The sequence below is a fragment of the Mastigoproctus giganteus genome, chromosome 8, assembly GCF_048544385.1.
Source record: "Mastigoproctus giganteus isolate SK-2022 chromosome 8, ASM4854438v1, whole genome shotgun sequence".
NCBI classification, from domain to species: domain Eukaryota; kingdom Metazoa; phylum Arthropoda; class Arachnida; order Uropygi; family Thelyphonidae; genus Mastigoproctus; species Mastigoproctus giganteus.
Window position 1 is genome coordinate 135,072,315 of NC_143582.1, and position 24,088 is coordinate 135,096,402.

General features: G+C 38.6%; 1 protein-coding gene across 5 annotated transcripts in view; it reads left to right on the forward strand.

Annotated features, from left to right (window-relative positions):
* LOC150081835 (E3 ubiquitin-protein ligase CHFR-like) overlaps positions 1–24,088 on the forward strand; it is a 352,893-nt gene that overhangs the window by 175,092 nt on the left and 153,713 nt on the right. For all 5 annotated transcript variants that reach the window (XM_090378929.1, XM_090378930.1, XM_090378932.1 and 2 more), the window contains exon 9: positions 14,247–14,311. In XM_090378929.1, coding sequence (XP_090235055.1) covers positions 14,247–14,311 — 65 coding nt within the window. The remainder of the gene's footprint in view (positions 1–14,246; positions 14,312–24,088) is intronic.

A 24,088-nucleotide genomic window follows, 5' to 3' on the forward strand; every position in this document is an offset into this window, starting at 1 on the left:
AAATGGAAGCATAATGGTACCAGAAGTTACAGGAAAGCTACAGAAGCTTGCTTCACATGACCTGGGGATATGTAGAAAGGTGGTATGACAATTTTGTCAGACATTACTGCAGACAGCAACCAAGGGTTTGAGGTGTCACTGGAGCTCCACACACATCTGCACATATGAAGCTCCACAGCCTCCATTATCATGGGGGAGTGGTGGCACCTAAGCCAATCAGGTGCAGAGAAGGGCAGTGAGATTAGTCAGGGGAACATAAGGTTGCTCTTACCAAGAAAGGCTTCAGTTCTGCAAATGTTCTGGAGACTAGGCACCTCCTCAGTCTTCAGTTCTGGCCACAGTGGCGAACCGTCCCGATATGGCTGGGATTTTCCCGATTTAGAACTTCAAGTCCCACTTCCCAATAAGACCATCATTTGTCCCGATAAGAGAGAGGTAAAAGTCATCTGTTAATTTATTGATTTTACGCATTTTTAATTAATTCTTATTGGGATCTAATGATGTGTTAAAAATTAATTCTAATAACAAGAGAAAAATGAGAATTGAGAAATCTTTTTTTCCACCAACATTTAATGCAATTCGAAAATTAGTAGAAATATTCAACATCAGAAATGTTAACTTAGATTTGCTTTTTGAAGAAATTTTAAGTTTTAAGGCATTTTTTTTGTCACTGAGTAATGAAGAAAATAAAATGCGTGTTGATAAAAAATGGGTGCAATTTTTCTCAAAATTTCTGGAGGCAAATAATTTGTCTCAAACTGTAAGCTCCATATTAAGAATTCCATATTCAAATGTTTCATCAGAAAGAGTTTTCACCTTAATGAAACTGCTTGGTGGAAAGAGCGAAACTGTCTTTTATTAGAAAATTTAGAAGCTGAACTTATGGTGAAAGAAAACTATAACATGCCCTGTTCAGAATTAAAAAACTTTTTAAAATCTTTGGAAGGAGAAGAAATTTTAAATCTAGCGGAATCTAAAGAAAAAATATAAAGTAAAAGTAGTCTTCCTTGTAATTTTTAAAATAACTGTTATAAATAATATTATAGTTTATATAGGGCAAATAAATATTAACAACAAATCATATAACAATTTTTTTATCAATCAATCAATCAATACTATGATTGATTGATTGATAAAAAAAATGCATTTTAATTGTAATTTTATATTTTCCTTTTACTTTTTGAAGGAAAAAATGCTCTACTACACACTTTGTTTCAAGTTGTCCTGCTTATCAATTTTCAAAATATGACCACCCTTGTTCTGGCTCTCATTGATGTTTTTAAGGCTTTGAATGGATTGAGTAAGCTAATTGTGATGGCATCCTTTCTCTTGCCCAAACAACACACATGTGAGGGCATGAATTCAAATTGGAGAAAAATAGTTGGACAGATGTGTGGAAATTTGCCTTCAGCCAGCATTTGTTTTTTGCTCTCTCTCTTTTTTTTTTTCTTTCTTCCTTCCCCCCCCCCCTCCCTTTTTCTTTTTTTTTATTTTGTACAAATTATGAATTAATACTATTTGCAAATGTACCTAAAATGTAATACTGCATCCATTGACTTTTGTTGTTGTTTCTGAATAATTTAAAAATAGAAAAAATTCCTGTATATCATAGAAAAAGTACCATGAGCCCTGCAATAAAGGAGAGAACTGAAAATTGTAAAGTGGCATGTAAAATATCAAAATGGTGCGGAAGTTGCATGCCAGTTCAAGAAATTTTTTGGACCTAATTCACTCATAGTAAAGACCATAAAGCAAATTGTGAAGAAATTTGATGAAGTGAAACAGTGTGCAATCTACCAAAACTTGGTTGACCTTGTACCTCAGACATCTACCAATTTGAAACTTACATCGAAAGAAATTTAAAAAAAAAAAAAAAAAAAAAACCCAAAGAAAGCAAAGTATTTAGAACTTAACGTACCTAAAAATAAGCTTAAATAGAATCATAAAGGAACTTAAATATGAGGTTTATTTTCCCATATTTCAACAGAGTTTGAATGAGTATGACCCAGATACAAGATCAGAATTTACTGAATGGTTTTTAGCCAATGAGTGTTAGAAATCCAGATATTGTTGACAATGTTTTGTGGACCATATTTAAACTAAATGTAACTGTTAATTGCCAATATTTGTGTATTACTCTCTTAACAAACCCTCATTTATTCTTTAACAAGGATGTAATTACTCCTGACTAATAGTCTGTGCTGGAATTTGGACAGGAGGTGTTTATGGGCCTTTTTTCTTTGAGGGGGGTCAGTGACAGGAGAAAGCCACCTGAAACTCCTAAAAGACAAAATCATTCCATTAATGCAGTCCAAAATAAATTTTCAGCATTACATTTTTTATGCAGTATGGAGATCAAGCTCACTGTGCAAAAATTGTTTTTGAATTTTTAAATGAAAATTTTCCAAGTCTGTGGTGGTTCCATTGAATGGCCACCAAGCTCTCTGGATTTAACACCCTCTGATTATTTTTGTGCAGATTCTTAAAGGACTGGAACGTCAGCAGTCAGAGAATTTGATAACATACCTGAGGATTTTTTTTTTTTTTTTTTCATTTTATATGCAGTGGCGAACAAAAAAACTGCATCACTTGTGAATTTAACAAGTAATAATTTTGCAAATTGTATTGCGCTGCATTGTGGGTTGCAGAAATGTTCGAAATGCATTTGTTAAGGCACCTCCGTAGTCAGGTGGGCAGGAGCAGCAGCGCGTAGCACACACTTCTTGATTAGACCGGGGTTTGAGCCCGTGATCACCAAATACGGAGGATGCGGAAAGGTCAGGGAATGACCACCGCATATCCCCGAAGCAATATGGCCTTAGTTGCTAATGTTCCTAAAAACCAAATAACAACAACAGCATTTGTTAAATGGGATATATCTATATCTCTGCGAATAAAGTCCAATAAAAAGTCTCCACCTGATATTCCTAATTGCCATAAATATCTTCCCAAAGGGTAAAATGGTAATTAATCGAAATATGAGAAATCATGCAAATGGCAAACATGACAATCAAACATACATTTTATTGCATTTATGTGTACATACTGAAATGACAAGTTAACGTAATAGTATTATGTAAATCAGCAAAATAAGTCTTCAGTATTTTGTTGTTTCTCCACGAGCTGCAGTTACAGCCTTGCAACAACCTGGTATAGAGTTAATCAACTTCTGGATATATGTGGTTGCCCAATTTCATGGTACCACACCCTTACAGTGCTCTCTCCTGCAGCTGAATCTTACTTTTTGGCTTCTTCTGAGCAATTTTAGACAACATTATGTACCAGCAATTTTCAATCCGGTTCAAATCTGCACTCTTTCCCGGCCAGTCCGACACTGTAATGCCAGCATTTCTGAGGTATGACTGCACCTTAAGGGAGAAAAACGAGGGAAAACATTGGTGTTTTCTCTCGTTTAAATCTAAATAGCATAAAACGTACCAAAATTTGTTGTGTGGCAAGGTGCTGAGTCCTGTTGAAAAATGCAGTTTTGGATGTCTGTGTGGTGATTCCTAATGACGGGTTTCAGGCACTGTTCCAAGATAGTAGTGTAGGTTTCTGTATTCACTGTTCTGATAATAAACTTAATTTGCCCCACTGCCGACCAGGCTAGCTGGGTGGGTAAAGTGCTTGCCTGGCAACCCAAAGGTCGCGGGTTCGATTCCCGCCTCGGGCTTGGATATCACGATGGTGTCGTACTATCCGGTTGGATCTCACGATGGTGCCATACTATCCGGTTGGATCTCACGGCCACAATAGATGAAGGAAGCAGGAAAAAACTGGTTCCTTCGTGTATTAATCACACCATACAATAAAAAAGGGGAAAAAAAATTGTCCCACCCCTTTGCATGTTATGCATCCCCAGACCACCTGACTGGCGGGGAACTTTACAGTCGGTGTTATGCAGTCAGGATGGTATGCCTCCAATTTTCAATATCGATTTTTTTTCTTCTGACATATTGCTTCCCATCCAAGCTATGCAGGTTGAATTTCGATTCGTCAGAAAAGATGACAGTGTCCCATTGCTCTTTTGTCCACGAAACATGCATTTTAGTCGCTTCTTCCTCATTTGTTGGGTCAACAAAAGCTTCTTTTTGAGCCGATAGGCATACCGGCCACATTCCGAAAGCCATCTTTGAATAGTTTGTGCACTTGTTTCAACACCAGAGGCCATTTCAAAGTCCAGTTTTAGATCAGGAGCACTAGCATTGTGATTACGAAGGCATAGTTGCTTCAAATATCGATATTGGGAAGGCGTAGTCACTCTCTTACAGCGTGATCCAGGTCTTCTCTTCATATTACCGGTTTCATGCTTTAATTTCAGCACCCAGGATACTGTTGACTGGTGGCAGCCTATTTTAGCAGTGATAGCACACATAGAAAGTCCTTCCTGGGACAGAACAACAGCTACATTTTTTTTCTTGGTGTCAACTGAATATATGGAACCATGCTTACACCTCCACAAAACAGGATACTAATGAGTGTGTACCCTTCCAATGCGTATTTATAGGAACAGCTGATGCAATATCCTGCAATTACTGTCTGATACAATAGGAACATTATCTGATGCAATACCTTTTGCTTTTTGACAAACAATCAAACAATATCTTATACATTTCACTACAAATGTTACTTTTTTTAAGGTGATGCAGTTTTTTTTTGTCTGCCACTGTATATACCGGGTGGTTATAGAATAAGTTTCTCCATTCAGGAGACCCTAGTGTCAAAACAGTGAGCATTAGCCTGTGAAAATCAGTGGGTATGTCATTTAGGGTATGGGGAAAGCAATTTGTAAATGAAAAAGAATTAGTTCAAATTTCTGCCACCAGGGGGAAAAGGCACTGCACATATGTAAAAGTTGTCATTTACTTCAAGACATGCTGCTTACACAAATGACATCCTGTTAGATAAAAGCAGAAAGGCCAATGCCACCGTCAATAACCATTATGGCTCTTACAAAAGATGAACCTGCTCTTTTAGTAAAACTGTTCTACCAGAATAATAGTACTGCTAATGCAGCACTATGTGAATATCGGAAACTTAAAGGTTTGCGTAAGGGACCTTTGATGTCAGTGGGGCTTCGAAAACTATAAAGGACCTTTGCGTAAAGGACATTTGACTTCAGTGGAGAAACGAATAAAGAAATTTGAAGTGACCGGGGAGTTAGGTGTAATTCCAGGCAGGGGACGACTACATATCGGAATGGAGGTAGTGGATGAAGCGGCGGGTCAATAGCCTCTAGGTCAGAATACGAAACACTACAAGTCAGTAGTGCCAGATGTGTGTCAAGAGACTTGAACCTTCCTTGGTCTACTGTACATAAAGTGCTTCGAATAATTTTACGTTGGTTCCCATACAAGATTCACGTAGTGCAAGAACTAAAGTCTTGTGATCAGCAACAATGAATAGACTTTGCTCTCTGAATTCTGGCTTGTATGGAACTTGATGATACATGGGCCCGAATAATCTAGTGGTCTGATGACGCCCATTTCACTCTTCATTGGGCTGTAAATACACAAAACTACCAAATATGTGGAACTTCTCATCCATTTGCTGTGCATGAAAGACCACTACAAAGTCCATACGTTACAGTATGGTGTGAATTCACAGCAGAATTTATAATCGGACCATTTTTCTTTGAAGAGTCTACACCTCATGTCCCTGTAAGGTGTACGGTAACTAGTGCACAGTACTGCACTCTTCTAATAGATCAAATTTTTTCTGCTCTGGAAGAAAGCCAATGCTTGGAGACCATAGCGTTCATGCAAGGTGGTGCCCCTCCCCATGTTGGTTGACAAGTGAAGGAACTGCTCCATTCAACATTCGGAAATGATCGCATCATTTCTAGAGACTGTCCGCAGTTCTAGCCAGCCCGATCAGCAGATCTCAATCCCTGTGATTTTTGGATATAGGGATACCTGAAAGAAAGAGTTTACCATGGCCGCATACAGATGCTTGTCGATTTGAAAGCAAGCATTAAACAGCATGTAGCCAACATCTCCAATGAGATGCTATGCGAAACTGTCGCATGCAGTCAGTCCTCCGTTTTCAGAATGTCATCTCAAGTGAAGGAAAGCACATAAAACAATATCTGCAGATTTCTAAGTTCTGATATTAAAATCTAATCCTAAGTTAAGTATTCCATCTTATGTTTACCGTGCCAATTTATCCCCTCATGACTTAAATTTGAACAAATTTTTTTTCTTCTATAAATTACTTCCCCATACCTTAAATGACATACCCACCGATTTTCACAGTGCTATCTCTAACTGTTTTGACACTAGGGCCTCCTGAATAGGGAAACTTATTTTATAACCATCTGGTACATACATCCATTCCCCGACTTATGTAAGGGTTGCATTCTGCAGAACTTTATGCAAGTTGAATTTTGCATAAGTCAGAATTTCCCTAAATCCTTATGCAGCACTCGCAACTATGCTCGTTGAATTTGATTGAAGCAAAAAAGAAATGTTCGACAAACATGTAAATGAAATTATTTATTCAATTTTTTTATCTCATGTGCAGGAAAAATTACATTACAAAAGTGTGTTGAAATGTACAATAAAAAGATTAAGACACGCACCAGTACCTCAGGGGACACTTGCTTCTGAATCTGATATTCCATCCTTATTATTAATAGCTTTTCTATCCCTGATATAGCACCTGAACTCTGTTGATCCTTAAACATGTTTTTTTATATGCACACTGCCCTATAAAATTTAGTAGTATTCACTGTTGAAGCAGTGAGATCTGATTCCTGTGCAGTAGATGACAACTTTGTCCTGCTTCGTACTACTTAATCGTTTTCATCTTCATTTCTAAATTAATTTTGTTTTGTTTCCTAGCACTTTCAATTGGTCGCTTTCCCTTCATCATTGTAACAAGTACAAGGGAGTAAAAAGAATACTGATGATGACTGACACGAGGTTAAAAAGAACACTGATGGCACAACTACTGTTTTGGATCTCAGGTGTCCGATCCGAAACAGTAGTAAAGTATGCATTCATTTGACTAATTCATTATCAGCGCCCAACCAAGAGAGGAATTACAATGCAAACACAATGAACGTTGTATGTACTTTTTTTAGGGCAATTGTCTTATGGAGTTACAGCGTCTATGTATCCATTTATTTCCTACGGGATGCAAAATATGTGTCCGTGATTTTTTTAAGTTTGCACCTGCCGGCAACAATTTACGTAAAGTCGAATTTACATGAGTTGATGTGTGCGTGCAATAACTTAACTGCTTACTTAACTTAACTGATGGGATACATAACTGCATAACTTGTGAATAGAATTGTGTTATTATTACATGTAGTTATCTATTAGTTTAGTGCTGCATTCTTATAAAGTAAATTGAATTTAAATGGAAATCATGCCTCAATTTAACCTTAACTCAAATTTGAAAGTGTCTGCAATTGTGCTTAGATGATAAGAGGGAGTACATGATGAGAGAGCCTTGTAAATCAATTTGGCCCTGGAGAGATTGCAGGGCCCATGGAATAGAAATTTTCGCGGCATGGTCTGTGCTTGTTAACCGGAGGGACTGCTTCTACAGGGATGGGATACACTTAAATAGAAAGGTTACAAGAATATTTGCTGAATGCTATTGAGGCAATGCTGGGCCCATTATTGCTTTCTGTATTTATTTATTAATAATATTGATGAGGGTATATATCAGGCTTAATGTCTTAAGTTTTGGCAATGATAAGAAAGTTGGAATTGTGGTGAATGACAGTAATGAAGGTATGGCTGCTGCAACAAGATTCAGAAAAGTTAGAGGCGCTGAGAAATGTCAGTTGAAGTTTAAAATTAAAAAATGCAAGGTACTGCATATGGGTAGCAATCAGTGGCATAGGAATTGGCATTGGGGCAGGTGCCAAGGGCACCGACAGAGAAGGGCGTCATAGACAGGCCACATCAGTACAGTGCCAAGCTATTTCGACACCCGAGGCTAGCTGACAAAATGGCGCCCCTCGATGTCGGATCAAGATGACAGCACAGGGAGGGTGAAAATTAATTTTCACATGCCGATTCAAGCCTGCATGCATCCTTACATCTGAGTACATACGGCATAGCATCATAGATCTATTTGCTGTCCAGAATGTAACTTTGAAGGGACCAATCAGGCGACTGCTTCATCAGTGCATGCTCGAATGCATAGCAGTTCGCAGTTCACGCATTGTGAATACATTGTGAACAATGTATTCACAGTTCACGCATTGTGAATACATTGTGAACAATGTTTTTGTGATTGTGGCCCCGGGTGCCAAGCAATTGTGACTGAGCGAATTCTTTGTGCTTAAAGAGTGATTTTCCAAAAGTGATATTATAGTTCTTTTACGTTCCTGTCCTTAAAGCAATTTATTTATTCAGTAAGAGCTCTTGTTAAAAAAGTACTTTACAGAGCAGGAAAGGAAAGTCACCTTTCTTTATTTCTTATATATTTATTACTAACACATACTACTTCTCGCTTGGTCACACCAGGCACCGCCCCTGCCTCCCCGTGGCGGGGCTGGAAATCTTGGCAGAACAGTTAATCTGCCAAGGGCCAAAAGGAGCAATTATGGAACACAATAAGTTTCCTCCACTAGAGCCGACAAGTTCTCGGCCAGACATAGAAAATGAACATGACATGTCTCAACCGAAGAGGTTTAAGACCAACTCATCAAACATAGATTTTCCTGCATTTCTCATAATGCACTCACTTACAGATCAGCCTCTCACCAAATTGTCTCCGTTTCTTATTCAGAAACACCTCGAAAGTCTTGCAGGATCTCCTAAAACAGTCAAGCGACTGCAATCAGGAGACTTACTAATAGAAACAATCAGCAGGAAACATTCAGAGCATCTACTAAAAGTTATAAATTTTGCTGGAATTTTAGTAAAAGTTTCTCCCCATGGTACCCTAAACACATCTAAGGGTGTTATATCCAGCTGGGACCTACTGAATGTCTCGGAGGAGGAGAAATGTCAAGAACTTCAGGAGCAAAATGTAATTGCAGTAAAAAGAATCATGATTAAAAAGGACAACACACTGGCACTTACAAGGAATATTATACTCACTTTTAATACCCCAAACCTACCTTCTTCCATAAAAGCAGGTTATCTTCTTTGCCGCATTAGACCCTACATCCCTAATCCATTGAGATGCTATAAATGCCAAAAGTATGGCCACTCTCAAACGGCATGTAGAGGAAACCCAGTCTGTCCCAACTGTGGGTCCACCGATCATACTCAAAATGACTGTTCAGCAACAGAAATGAGCTGTCCTAACTGTAAAGGCAACCATCCCGCCTATTCTAGTACATGCGACAGGTGGAAAACTGAAAAGAAAATTGTGAATTATAAAATTTAAAATAAAGTAAGCTTTCAAGAAGCGAGAAAATTAATTGCTCCCAGTATTACAAAACGCACATATGCCAGTGTCGCACAAAAATATCAATCAGTGGCCACCCAGACTGATGTTACAGTCCCTTCAAACAACTCAATCTCTGACTGGGCACGAACTGTTCTCTCCCAGCAACAGTCCAATATCCCGAAACAGTTGAACCAGGCAAGCAATACTGCTCTTACAGTACCAGTGAAATCTCCTTCTCCTACTGCTCCAACAAATGCTGCTGCTGCTGCAGCATCAAATAATCGAAGTTCAAACATGAAAACGAATATTCAAGACACATCCATGGATACAATTGACTCATCCAGACAGGGAGACCCAGTCTTAGAAATACATGTGGAAGAAGATATGGACATTGATCTGCCATTTTTCAAAAAAGACAAACCGAAACCTGAATGCCATAAAACAGTCACATCAAAAAAACAGTCAGATACAGCTTCTTTTACTAAACAACAATAATGCCTTATATTCTTCAATGGAATTGTAGAGCATTTCGTAGCAATTTTAACAATATTCAAGACTTAATTAACCGCTACTCTCCAGTTTGTTTCTGTATACAAGAAACCTATTTAACTTCCCAAATTTCTGCCAGCATAAAGAACTATTCTATCTACCGACAAGACCGTAATACTTCAACTTCCGCTCGTGGGGGTGTGGCCATCTTGGTCAGTTCAAAGACCCCATCCAAGCAAACTGTTTTGAAAACTGAAATTGAAGTCACTGCTGTACGTTTGGTAACCCAAATTGAGTTAACTTTAGTATCAATTTATCTCCCACCAAGTCGTACCTTCATGTTACCAAGATCTTGAAAACCTTCTAATACAGCTACCTTCCCCTATCTGTCTCCTGGGGGATTTCAATGGCCACTACCCCCTATGGGGATCTACTAAATTGGACAGGCATGGCTGACTGATAAGCAAATAAACCTTCATAGATAAGCAAAATCTTACCATTCTTAATACCGGTGCACCTACTCACATACAATTACCAACTGGACAAACTTCTGCAATCGATCTCTCGATATGCTCCCCTATTCTGTATCCAATCATGGAATGGTCTGTTATGGACGATCCCATGGGCAGTGATCATTTTCCGATTATTTGTGATTTGCTCACTGCACCACCGCCAGTAGCCAAACACTGCAAGAAATGGAAGTTCTCTCAAGCCAACTGGGCCAAATTTCAGTCAGTTGTCAATCTGGATGAGAAATTTATAAGAACACAGTCGATAGATGAAGCCACAGATTATATTACTTCACAACTACTATCTGCAGCTAACTGTTCAATTCCACTGTCGAATACCCAGTTCCGAAGGCACATTAACTATTGGTGGATTGAAGAATGCACAAAAGCAAAGAAGTTAAAAAATAAAGCATGGAATTTATTTCGTAAATCCCCAACCACAGCTAACCTTATCAACTACAAGAAATTAAGGACAAAAGCACGTCTCATTCAGAGGCAAGCCAAGAAGAATTCTTGGATCCAGTTTACATCTACCATAAATAGAAACACTAACTCCAGGTTAATATGGAAGAAAATTAGGCAGATTTCTGGCAAATTTCCAACCACCCCTTCGCCAATTCTTTCGTGGAATGGGCAAGAACTCTCTGCTCCTGAAGACATAGCAAATGCCTTGGCTAAAACTTTTGCCGAAGTTTCTGCGGCATCAAATTATTCTCTGGATTTCCAGAAAATAAAGACCACGACTGAACAACGTGCCATCAACTTTTGAACCTCAGTTTCCCTTCCGTGTAACCAGCCTCTTCAATATTCTGAACTTCTACACGCCATTAAAACAACACGCAACAGTGCCGCTGGGCCAGATGGAATATCTTATATCATGTTACAAAACCTTGGTGACAAAAACTTAGAAATACTGCTGATCTATTATAACCGAATATTTCTGGAAAACATTTATCCCAGCTCTTGGCATCATGCAGCAGTTCTTGCCTTTTTGAAACCTGGAAGAGATCCTACCAGTCCGTACAGTTACAGACCAATTTCCCTCTCTGGTTGCCTTGGTAAATTACTTGAAAAAATTATCCATAATCGATCGCACTTGTTTGGATCATCGAAACAGAACACCTAATAAGTAATCACCAACATGGGTTTCGTAAGAACAGGTCCTCCTTAGATCTCATGATCAAAGCTGAGTCTGCAATTCGTAATGCCTTTGTAAAAAATGAACATCTTGTTATGGTTTCCATAGACATAGAGAAGGCATTTGATACTACCTGGCGTTGTGGCATTCTCAGTGACCTTTATGCTCTTGGTTTACGAGGCAACCTGCCTATATTCATTAGGAACTTTCTTCAGAATCGTTCATACCAAGTTCGATATCACAACTCACTTTCTGTGACATTTTCACAGGAAGGAGGAGTGCCACAAGGGTCTGTACGGAGTGCAACCCTTTTCGCCTTTAGAATCGATTCCCTCACAAAAGAACTTCCAAATGCTGTTCAGACCTACCTTTACGCTGATGATCTCTCTATTTCTTGCCATTCTCAGAACATGAGATCCATTGAACGGCAACTGCAGATATCCCTGAATAAAGTCCAAAGGTGGGCAAGGTTAAATGGCTATCGTCTATCACAGCAGAAGACTGTTGCCATCCATTTTTGTAATCAACGAAAAATGCACTCAGATCCTGAACTTCATATATCAAACTTTACCATTCCAGTGACTAACAACATCAGATTCTTAGGGTTAATCCTTGGATAGGAAACTAAATTTCCTTGAGCACATTAAATTTGCACGTACTTCCTGCCTCAAAAAACTAAACATACTAAGAGCTTTATCTGCCTTGTCTTGGGGAGCAGACCGTACATCTTTGCTGCTTTTATATAGATCACTGATCAGATCCCGATTGGATTATGGTGCTCCACTCTATGATTCTGCCCGTAAGAGTATACTACGATGGCTAGGTCCTATACAGCATAGTGCATTGCAGATTGCACTTGGTGCGTTCAGGACCTCTCCTATTCATAGTTTATATATTGAAGCTAATGAGCCACCTCCTTACCTCCGCAGAAAAACGCTGCTTCTTAAGTATGCAGCCCGAATACAAAGTTGCTGGCAGCATCCTGTTGAGCCATACCTTTTTAATCCACCACTGCAAAATCTCTATAGAAACAAACCCACTAAAATAAGACCAGCAGGCTTACGCCTAATTGAAATAACACAGAGTTGGAATGTTCCAATTTTTAACAGGCAACAAGTAATGAATTACTCTCAACCACCTTGAAGTCCGCCTCTACAATTAACCTGCGATACTTATCTTCACGAATGGGGAAAGAATCGCCTAAAATAATCAATGTGAAACAACTCCATGCAAGCCATATTCAAAAATATGCTGATTTTTTACCGATCTATACTGATGGCTCCAAATCACATTCAGCGGTAGGAGCAGCGGCAGTATTTCCTTCTTCAATCATTTCGGCTGCTCTTCCAGCTCAGTATAGCAGCTTTTCAGCAGAACTCCATGCAATCAAATTAGCCTTAGAAAATCTGATTCACTACCCATCTGTAAAATACATAGTATACACGGACTCGCTCAGCTCAATTACAGCAATGCAACATTCCTCCTACAAGGTTCACCCTGTGTTAGATCAAATCAGAAGTTTCATCTTCTCCATGCATTAGCTTCTGTACAAGTTGCAGCCTATACGGTTTCATTTTCAGACAGCGGTGTAAATTGTTACTATTGATCTTGACATGTTAAGCTCATGACTGGGATGTCGTATGGATTTCCTTGGGCTTTTCATAAAACTTCTTTGAACTGGCTCCACTGCATTCTCACTGATTTTTGTTCGTTTACTACCTCTGTAAGGATAGTTGCACAAACAAGCTTCCTTTATGAATTTTCCCTACCATTTGCACAACTGTGGCTCTGTTCTTTTTAAACATTGTTCAAAATTGATGCATAACAGTGTTGGCAGACTGGAGCTTGTTGAATCAATGTATTCACTGTGCGTTCTTGTGGTTAATAAATTTCTCCATGATTATAGTTTTGCGATTATGCTGCCATCTACTTCAGAAGTGCAATTTTCCTGTTGGTGAATACAAACTTGAAGATGTCCTCTATTACTTCAGTCATTTCAAATTTGTATCATGTACCTGCCCTATTCACACAATGTTTAAGTTTTGTAAAGGAGGTTTGTAGATATCCTGTATTTGTGGGCATGAAATATCGTTATGGGCTACTGGTCAAAATTATCTATTCATTATACAGACTTGCTACAGTGCTGCTTCTTTTTTTTTTCTTTTCCTTTTAAATTCTGGAAATAGTATTTCTTAGTTTGATAATTTAATTGTCTTGTTAAGTGATGCACAACAGTGAAAACTGCATTGGACAGCCCAAAAATTTTTTTCAACATTACTTATCAGAAGAGGTGAGCATATTGATCCATGGTCATCACATCTCTAATTAGTATTAATGTAACGACCCTGACTTTCACTTGTCTTCATTGCAAATGCTCATTGAGCAATAAAAATGCATATGTTTATCAGTTACTCTTGAAAGTATCCTGTCTAGGGTGGTTGAAAATACCAAAAGGACACCTGTTGAAGTGTTTGTGTCCGCATTAGAGAGTGTGCATTTTGGAGATGCTGTCTAACGTGTAATGGCTGGTTCTGGCTGGTAGATGAGCCTGAATGTTTGCAACAAGAGGTGTACCTTTTAGGGAGATGTCTCTTAAGGGAGGTTTCTCTGCATTGTTCAGCTTTTTCATTGAAGTTTAGGGTCTGCATGCCCTGTGGGTGAGAAGTATGTAAATAATTAATAAACTATGGTATAATTCAAGATAGCACAGAGTAGTACTAAATTTATAATTATATATATATATTTTTTTTTAGGGAAACTGCGGAGCCCAGCTGATATGGAACGATTAAATTCATCCAATAAAATAAGCAGTGATGTGGTAAGGTTTCTTTATATATATACACAATGTATGTACACACACACACATGTTGACAGAATGTTACAAACTTTTCTTCTGTAAAAATTTGGAAGACTGTACTCTAATGACAACCTGTTCCACATCATGAATGTATTCCACCAGCATTATATTAATTCAAGCCTAACAATTATTTTGGTGTGTATATCTGCTTGCCCAGTTGGTTTTTGTTTGATTTAACCAGAGAACTCTGGTTAAATTAATGCTGATTAATGGTAAAGAAACCATTAATCTACAATTAATGGTTTCTTTACCATACCTGTAATGGTTTCTTAAACATACCTGCAAGTAATGGTTTCTTTAGTTTTCCATCACGATAATACTCGCATTGATTATAGCCTAATGGCTGCTAATTTACTTTGTCTTACTAATCTAATATTAAAAATAGCATTGCTGAACATCTTGTAATACAAAATGTTGAACAAGTGACAGTGAAAATTGTAGCTTTGGCAATGCACTACTCAAAATAAAAGCCACTGCTCCAGTGGAGAATGTATAAATGGATGTGAAAGTTACACAAGGTGCCAGAACCATAAGGGTGAGGAAAGTAGAAAAAGAAGAGTAGTAGATTAGTGAAAGGCGAAAGAATGGTATTATCCTAGATATTATGATGAATTAAGTAAATTAAGGGCTGAATTGCCAAGACAATATAAATTGGGGGAACTGTATATTAAAATTAATACAAGAAAATACTAATAAAATGCAAATAAAAATGAAAATAATAATAAAATTAAAATGGTATGGCTGTCATCAGATATGGGGGGGGAGAACATTTTTAGTAAATGGTCTAATATAGGTAATGCAAAAATGCTTGATCTGATGTCAGCTGAAATAAATATTGATACATGCAGGTATTTCATCAGGGAACTACACCTGACCATGTGTTAGGAACTGCGTTTCTATACTTGTGCATAGTAGTAGAAGAAAAGTGAAAGGCCAAAAAGGAATGAAAATGAAATTAGCACTTTCTAATACGGGTAGAAAAGGTAGTCCTAATGCAGTGTAATTTATTTAGGTAAAAATAATTATCAAATTGGGATAAAAATGGTTAATATTGATATAAATGGTTTTGAAAGCAATTAATATCATGTCCATAGAGTTACCATTTGTAACTTGCCGCCATCGTTATACGATACAACGTATACCCCGAACTAGATAGCATAAGGTTTAACGGAAAACTATATAGCGAATATAGTAATATCAATTAATCAGTAAAATTTACTAATCTTATTAAATTTCATTGTCAATTAAATTGTACTTTTTTAACTAAATACATATAATCACCTAGTTTTTTTTACAAACGTAACATTATAAATTAATATATATAACTTGACAGGAGATAAAAAAAGTCATATAATGTAACGAGATAATATTCAATACTGAAATACATATATATTGTTATAACTGCGTTAGAATATAAGTTTAGGGTTATATTTTGTATTGGAATTTTATTTTAAATTGAATAGAAATCATGAATCAGACCAGAGCAGCAAAGCAAAAGGCCCAAACTAATGGGAGTGCTGCGGCTCAGGGGAGAACTGAGGGGGGTGGTTGTCCTCTGAATCACAGCCTTTTGAAATGCACTGCATGTTTGATGTTTGTGGTGCAATCAGGAACTGGACATGATATTGCCAAGGGGAATGTCTCAGTGTGCGCGCGATGTAAGGAGTGTTAGGAAATCAGGTGCCAACTCAACGTTGTTATGGGCCTATATGAGAGCTTGAAAGACAGGGTGGATGCCCTCGAAGGATTTAAATTGAGGGGGTGCATCAAGCTCTCAGCTGCCCACATCAATGCCAGAGCTTGCACTTAAACATCATACAACACAGCAGCAATCCCCAAGGCAGAATGAGCTGGTCCCAAAGGAACTAGTTGTCGGTGACTCGGGGAACATATTGTGCAAAAAGGATAAGTGGAACAGGACCAGGGTATGTCTGCCAGGGGCAAAAGTTGATGATGTTGTAAAGCAGATATCATCTTTAAAGGGCACAAAGGGTGATATTGTTGTACACGTTGGCACTAATGATAAGAGTAGGAGACCAGCGGAATTACTTAAAGTACAAGTCAATGCTGAAAAAAAGCTGTGAGTTAGGGTTGAATTTGAAAGTGTCTGCAATTCTGCCCAGACACGATAGGAGGAAGTACATGATGAGAGCCTTGTCCATCAGTTCGGCCCTGGAGAGATTCTGCAAAACTCAAGGGGTAGAGTTTTTCTCAGCCTGGTCTGTGCTTGTTAACAGCAGAGACTGCTTCTACAGGGATGTGATACACTTAAATAGAAAGGGTGCAAGAATATTTGCTGATGCTATTGAGGCAGATTTAGGTGGGTTGGAAAACTGCTAGCTTCGGGGGGATGGGAATGGACTAGTAGATTAACAGTACCACTGGCAGAGGTGAAAGTGATTCTTGCACTGCTTCTATTGAAATGCAATTGAGCAGCAGCCTGGAAAGCAAGGCAATGGGGATTTCCAGGATTGCTGGGTGTCATAGTGGAACAAGTAAATGCATGGACTGTGTTAGGGTGCATGTATACTTGCATGTACACCAATGCTAAGAAGATATTTAATAAATTTGATGAGTTTGAAGTGCTTTAAAGGCAGATATTGTTGGGATATCTGAGACATGGTGTCACACAGACACAAGCAGTGCAGAATTGGAATTTGCACTGCTTGGAGGAAGGGAGGAGTGGTTATGCTGTTAGTTAAGAAACACATAAAATATAAATAAGTGCATCCAATTGATGTTAGTGGACAACGCAATGTTGAGTCTGTTTGGTGTGAAATAAGCACTGGGAAAGCAAAAATGAGGGTAGGAGTGTGTTATAGGACAAATGACTCTGATGAGTATAATGAGCGATTGTGCAGAGAAATAGAGCGGGCCAGTAAATCAGAGTGTCTTATAATGGAGGATTTTAATTTCCCAGAGATTGACAGGAATTTGTGGATTTGTCCCTCACACACACTAGCAAGACTTTTGTGGATTTGTGGATTTATTGGATGATTGTTTTCTACATCAGCATGTTCGGGAGGCAACTAGAGGGAGTAATACTCTTGATCTGATTATCATTGGTGATTCTTGATGCATTAAGAATCGGCAGATAAAGGAACCATTAGGTGGCAGTGTGCTGAAGTGGGATTTACTCAGAGGTATTTACTCAAAAATCCTTTTGTTTACCATTAGGGGTAAACGGAAGGGTTTTTGCTTTCATAAAGGTGACTAGCATTAGCATTATTAGTTAGCATTAGCATTAGTAGAGGCATATGATGCAAGAAAGCAAGCTTATTCAGCATCAGCCAAAAAAAAAAAAAAAAGCACAACCACTACTCCCATTTCACCCCTCCGTTCGTTCAAAATACGTGTCCAGCTGAGCCTTAAATTTGTTTAGGCTATCAACTTCAACAACAAATGATGGAAGTCTATTCCACAAACCAACTGCTCGCTGGCTAAAGGCAAATTTCCGCACATCTATCTGACATCCGTCCTTCCTCAATTTGAATTTATGCCCTCTCAGGTGATTATTCTGAGCAAGAGGAAGAATCCCATCGGCATTGAGCATGCTCAAGCCATTCAAAGCCTTATACACCTCTATCAGATCACCTCGCCGATGCCTAGTCTCCAGACTCTGTAATTTGCAAAACTTAAGCCTTTCTTCGTAAGAGCAACCCTTTGTTCCATTCACTAATCTTGTTGCCCTTCTCTGTACTCGTTCCAGCAGCTCTACATCCTTCTTGAAATGAGGCCTCCAGACCTGTATACAGTACTCAAGGTGTGGCCTGACCAATGCCTTATACAAGGAAATAATCACATCCCTATCCCTGCTAGAAAAATTCCTGTATATCATTGACAAGACACCATGAGACTACGGTGGTCTGAGACAGTATTTAAATTCCGTACAGTGGGACCAACTGATGATGATGATCATTATCAGTCCACTACAGGATGAATGCCTGTCCAGCAATTTCCAGTTCCTTCTGTTTTGTGCAGTGGCCATCCATTTACTACCCACAAAGTCATGAATTTCATCTGTCCATCTCTGTCATTGTCTTCCAAGTTTTCTTCTAGCTCCTCTTGGGTACCAGTCTGTTATTCTTTTAGTCTATCTGTCATCATGTCTTCGAGCTATGTGTCCTGCTCAAGACCAGTTTAGTTCTTTAGTTTTGATAAGAATGTCCTTTACTTGAGTTTTCTGCCTAATCCATGTGTATCTCGTCTTATCTAACAGTCTGATTCCCAATATAATTCCTCCCATTCTTCACTGTGTTGTTCTCAGCTTCTCTTCAATTCTTTTGGTGATTGCCTGTTTTACTTTCATAAGTCATGGTGGGTAGTATACATTTGTTCATTATTTTATGTTTCAGACAAATTGAGATATTGCTCCTCAGCATGTGACTATATTTCCTGAATGCAGTCCATCTAAAATTTATTCTTCTGTTGACTTCCAGCCATTTATCATTATTATGGCTGATGACTTGTCCCAGACAAGTATATAACTCCACCTTTTCAATTACTGCTCTTTCAATCATTATATCCCTTTCTATGGCATACTTGTTCATCATTGCTTTTTTTTTTTTTTTTTAGCATATTCATCTTTAATCCAAAATCCTTACTAAATCTGCATAACTGATTAAGATTTTCCTCTAATTCTTTGGGATCCTGGCTTATGAGCACAATGCCATCTGCAAATCATAAATGGTTTAGGTACTCTCCATTCACATTGACTCCTTTCTGCGACCTGTCTAACGTTGTGAAAGCTTCCTCAAGAGCAGCAGTAAACAAGGCACCTCCGTAGCCAGGTGGGAAGGAGCCGCAGTGCGTAGCACACGCTTCTTGATTAGACCAGGGTTCGAGCCCGTCACTACCAAATACGGAGGATGCGGAAAGGTCAGGGAATAACCACCGCATATCCCGGAGCAATATGGCCTTAGTTGCTAATGCTACTAAAAATCAAATAACTAACTAACTAACTAGCAGTAAACAATTTTGGAGATATTGTGTCTCCTTGTCGAACTCCTTTCTCAATTTTAAATTTGCTACTGTCTTTATCTAGTCTAATAAAGGAGGTAGCGTTCTCGTATATTCATCCCATCCAACCCTTGTCATGAACGTGGACAATCATCCTTGAGGAATGTCTTCTTTTGGCATTGTTTTTCGTTTGAAAATCAGCATAGGAGGCAGCTTCTTTCCTTTGGCACAACAAGCTAGAACAATAGTATAATGGCTCTTTTCGTGTCCACTTGTCTTCACAGTTACAGTTTTCATCCCCTTCTTATCAACAGTTCTGTTACTTGGTACATCAAATTGAAGGGGGACTTTGTCCATATTTGCAATCTGTCCCAACTCAAACTGATGTGTCTTCCGACATTGAATGACAAAATGATGAAATTCAAGGACCTTCTGCTCATAGCTTTCAAGCATCTTTTGGGCAAATCTGGTGCATGTACGCATGCTAAGTCCATTCCGTTTCATGAACCTGAAGCACCACTTGTGTCCTCCTTTGAAATCAGTAACTTCTTTTTCATAAGCATTTCTTCTTGCCTCATGCTGAACCATCTTTGTGGACACAGGAATTCCAATTGTCCTTTGCTCTTCAATCCATATCTTCAATTCGCTCTGTAAATCAGGCCATTTTGCTGACTTGCCTCTCATGGCCTTCTTCTGCCGTGGCATATTCAGTAGGGTTTCTTTTTCCCGTAGCCAGTCTCGGATTGTTTTCTCAGTTGGAGGAGGACCAAACTTATGTTCAGCACACGATTTCCATTCACTTTTTCAAACCGGATCACTTTTAACTTGAATTCAGCACTATACGAAAATCTTTTCTGAGCCATTTCTGGGCAGAACGTGGCAAAACATAACCTAATATACCGGTAACAAGTGCGAAACAATGAACGCAAAGACAACACGCGCGAAAAAGCAGGAAATGCAAGTAAAAAAAATCTACAACCACTGTATAAGACGCACCCAGTTTTTAGACCCCAAATTTTTTGAAAAAGGGTGCGTCTTATACATGGGGAAATACGATAGTTTGCTTTCTCCATTAGCTGTGACATTACATGAAGGTGATCCATAGTTGAGAATGCTGTCCTAAAGCCATCTTGCTCTTTCGGTTGATTCTCATCAAGTATTCTTTCTAATCTGTTAGTAATGACCCTTGTGAACAACTTGTAGATGTGGGATAACAAACTAATTGGTCTATATTTTCCAATTTCTGATTTATCTCCTTTCTTATGCAGCAAAACTATGGTTGCATTATTCCACTCGTTAGGCATCATACCTTTTCTAATGCGTTTTGTGAAGAGTTTTGCCAGTTTTTGTGCTCTGTCTCTTCCTTCAAATTTTAACAACTCTACAGTAGCTTCATCTTCCCCCGTGGCTTTCTGATTCTTCATTCTTCAACACATGTTCTGCCTCATCAGGAAGGATATCGGGTTGAATGTGTTACTAATTTGCAACCCATCTTCCTCACGGCTGGCATCATTCCCTCACTCCTTGTATAATTCTCTATAGTAGTTTTCTGCTATTTGAATTATGCCTTCTCAGCTATTTATAAGTACACAATCACTATTCTTCAGTTTCAGTATCATTTGTCTTTCCGTATTACTGCTCATGGCTGCTGATTTAAGTTGTTTGTTTTCCCTTAATTCTTGTTCTACTTTTCTTGCGTTAAATCTTCTAATGTCCTCTGAGTCTCTTTCTAATGGATTTGCATAACTCAGTATACCCAATTTTGTCCTTGTCAGTGTTTATTTTGCTCTTTATTTATTGTCTTCGGTTCATAATGACAAGTGTTTCTTGACTAATTTTTTCATTTTTAGATTTCTTTTTACCTATAGGTTTCTTGGGCTTTATCACTTTCAGAAAGTTGTAATATTCCTCATCGAATCTTGGTCCTGAGCCGTCTGCAGAAGCTCAAACTTGTTCTTTCGTTCCAGTACATACTGCCTTTTCTCCTCTTCTGTTTTCTTAAAGACCGTGTTATTTACTCGAGTCAGTATTTTCCTTTCTTTTCTTACATCTATATCAAGTGTGCATCTTACCATTCTGTGATCACTTCCAACATTTACCTTGTTAAGAATGGTAACATCATTCATGATATATCTTCTGTTAGTGAAGATGAAGTCGATTTCATTAGTTTTTAAACCATTTGGGCTATTTCATGTCAACTTTCTGGACATGAAAGAGCCCAAAATGAAACCCTTTTCTTGAAAAAAGTGTTCATTACTGACAATCCTCGAGATTCTGCAAATTCGACAAGTCTTTCACCTCTTTAATTTCTTTCACCAATTCCAAAATTTCCTATAGTTCCCCTTTTTGTGCTGTTTTGTCTCTTTCCAACCCTAGCATTGAAGTGATCCATAATGATAGTGTAGTGGGTTTCCTGCTCATCTAGAAGACAATCAATTTTGGTGTACATTTCTTCAACCTCCTCATCATCATGGCTCTTCTTCAACCTCTTCATCATCACTGATGATGTTATGAACAGCAAATTCAAAATGGGAAGCATTCAAAGAATTAAACTTCGAAGCTACTAGGCTTTTCATACCAACTAAGAAATAGTGTTCCAGATTTAGGCCTAAATGGATGTCAGATGAATTAATTAGATGTGTAAGAGGTGCCTCCGTAGCCAGGTGGTAAGGAGCAGCAGTGCGTAGCACACTGGGTTCGAGCCCGTCACCACCAAATACAGAGGATGTGGAAAGGCCAGGAAATGACTACCGCATATTTCTGGAGTAATATGGCCTTAGTTGCTAATGCTCCTAAAAACCAAATAACAAACAAACAAACATGTGGAAGAAAAGAAAAATGCATGGGATACATTTAAATTAACAGGTGACACAGAAGCCTATGATAGATATAAGCTGGTCTGTAACCAAGTCACAAAGGTGGTTAGTCAGGCAAAGGTAGATTACAAGAAATCTTTGGCAAAGGATGCAAAGAAAAACAGCAAAGAGTTCTTTACTTATGTAAATTCTAGAAGGAAGGGGATGAATTTGATTGGTCTACGTGATATCGATGGTTCAACTGTTGATGATCCTGCTCAGGTAGCTAACAAACTAAATGAATATTTTGCATCTACATTCACACAAGAGGAGTTATTCAGGGAGGGGAATGCCAGAGGGATATTAAACTCTGGCAGTAAGCTAGATAATCTTGTAATAACTGAGAATAAAGTGGTGGAGAAATTGTTGAAGATAAACATAAGAAAGGCAGTTGGGGTGGATGGGATCTATCCAGTTATATTAAAGGAGGCAACAAAGGAAGTAAGCAAACTCTTAGCCATAATTATGAGAGTTTCCTTGGACTCAGGGAAGATACCCATGGACTGGAGATGTGCAAATGTGACCCCAATCCACAAAGGATGATCAAAGTGAGACACAGGTTATTACAAACCTATTAGTTTAACTTCTGTTCCAGGGAAATTAATGGAGGCAGTGGTTAACAAAGTATTGCAGGATCATCTAGACAAGACTTCAGTTATAGTTTTGACACAGCATGGGTTTGTTAAGGAGAAGTCTTGTCTGAGTAATTTGATTGGATAATATGATGTAGTTACAAAGGAACTGGATGCAAAGAATAATTTTGATATCATATATTTGGATCTTAGAAAGGCTTTTGATACTGTTGCACGTGGAAGACTGCTGCACAATTTGAACAGTGTGGCATTGGAGGCAAATGGCTGCTATGGATAAAGGGATGGTTGAGTGGGAGAAGACAGACAGCGGTAATCAATGGACACTGCTCTTTGTGGACTAATGTTATAGTGGAGGCACCCAGGTTTCAGTGTTGGGTCCATTGTTGTTTTCTGTATTCATTAATGATATTGATGATGGTATATCAGGATTAATGTCCAAGTTTGCAGACTATACGAAGGTCGGCTGAGTTGTTAATGACACTACACTGCTGCAGCAGGATTTATAAAAGTTGAGCAGATGGGCTGAGAGGTGGCAACTGAAGTGTAACATTGACAAATGTAAAGTACTGCATATGGGAAGCAATAACCCCAGAGTAACAGTATCAACTGTGTGGAACTACACTGACAGTGGTAGAGAGTGAAAAGGACTTGGGTGTACTTGTGCAGGCAGATATGAAGTTTTCTGAGCAGTGCAGATGGTGTGCAAGAGTAGCTCATTCTGTCTTGTCAATGATATACAAAAATGTTTCTAGCAGGGATAAGGAGGTGATTATTCCCTTGTATAAGGCAACGGTCAGGCCACACCTTGAGTACTGTGTACAGGTCTGGAGGCCTCATTTTAAGGATGTAGAGCTGTTGGAACGAGTACAGAGAATGGCAACAAGATTAGTGGATGGAACAAAGGGTTGCTCTTACGAAGAAAGGCTTAATTTTGCAAATTAGTGTCTGGAGTCTAGGTACTTGCGAGGTGATCTGATTGAGGTGTATAAACCCTTAAATGGTTTGAGCCTGCTCAATGCTGATGGGATTCTTCCTCTTGCTCAGAATAATCACCTGAGTGGGCATAAATTCAAATTGAAGAAAAACAGTTGTAGGATAGATGTGTGGAACTTTGCCTTTAGCCAGACGGTGGTTGATTGCTGGAACAAACTTCCTTCTGTCGTTGTAGAAGTTGATAGCTTAAACAGATTCAAGGAACTAGACAAACATTTGGAGCGAGTGGACGGGTGAAATGAGATGTGTGTGTTTTGGCTCATGCTATATAAGCTTGCTTTCTTACATCATGTCCCTTGCTAATGCTAATATGATTAATATAAGCTTCGAGTTGGAAT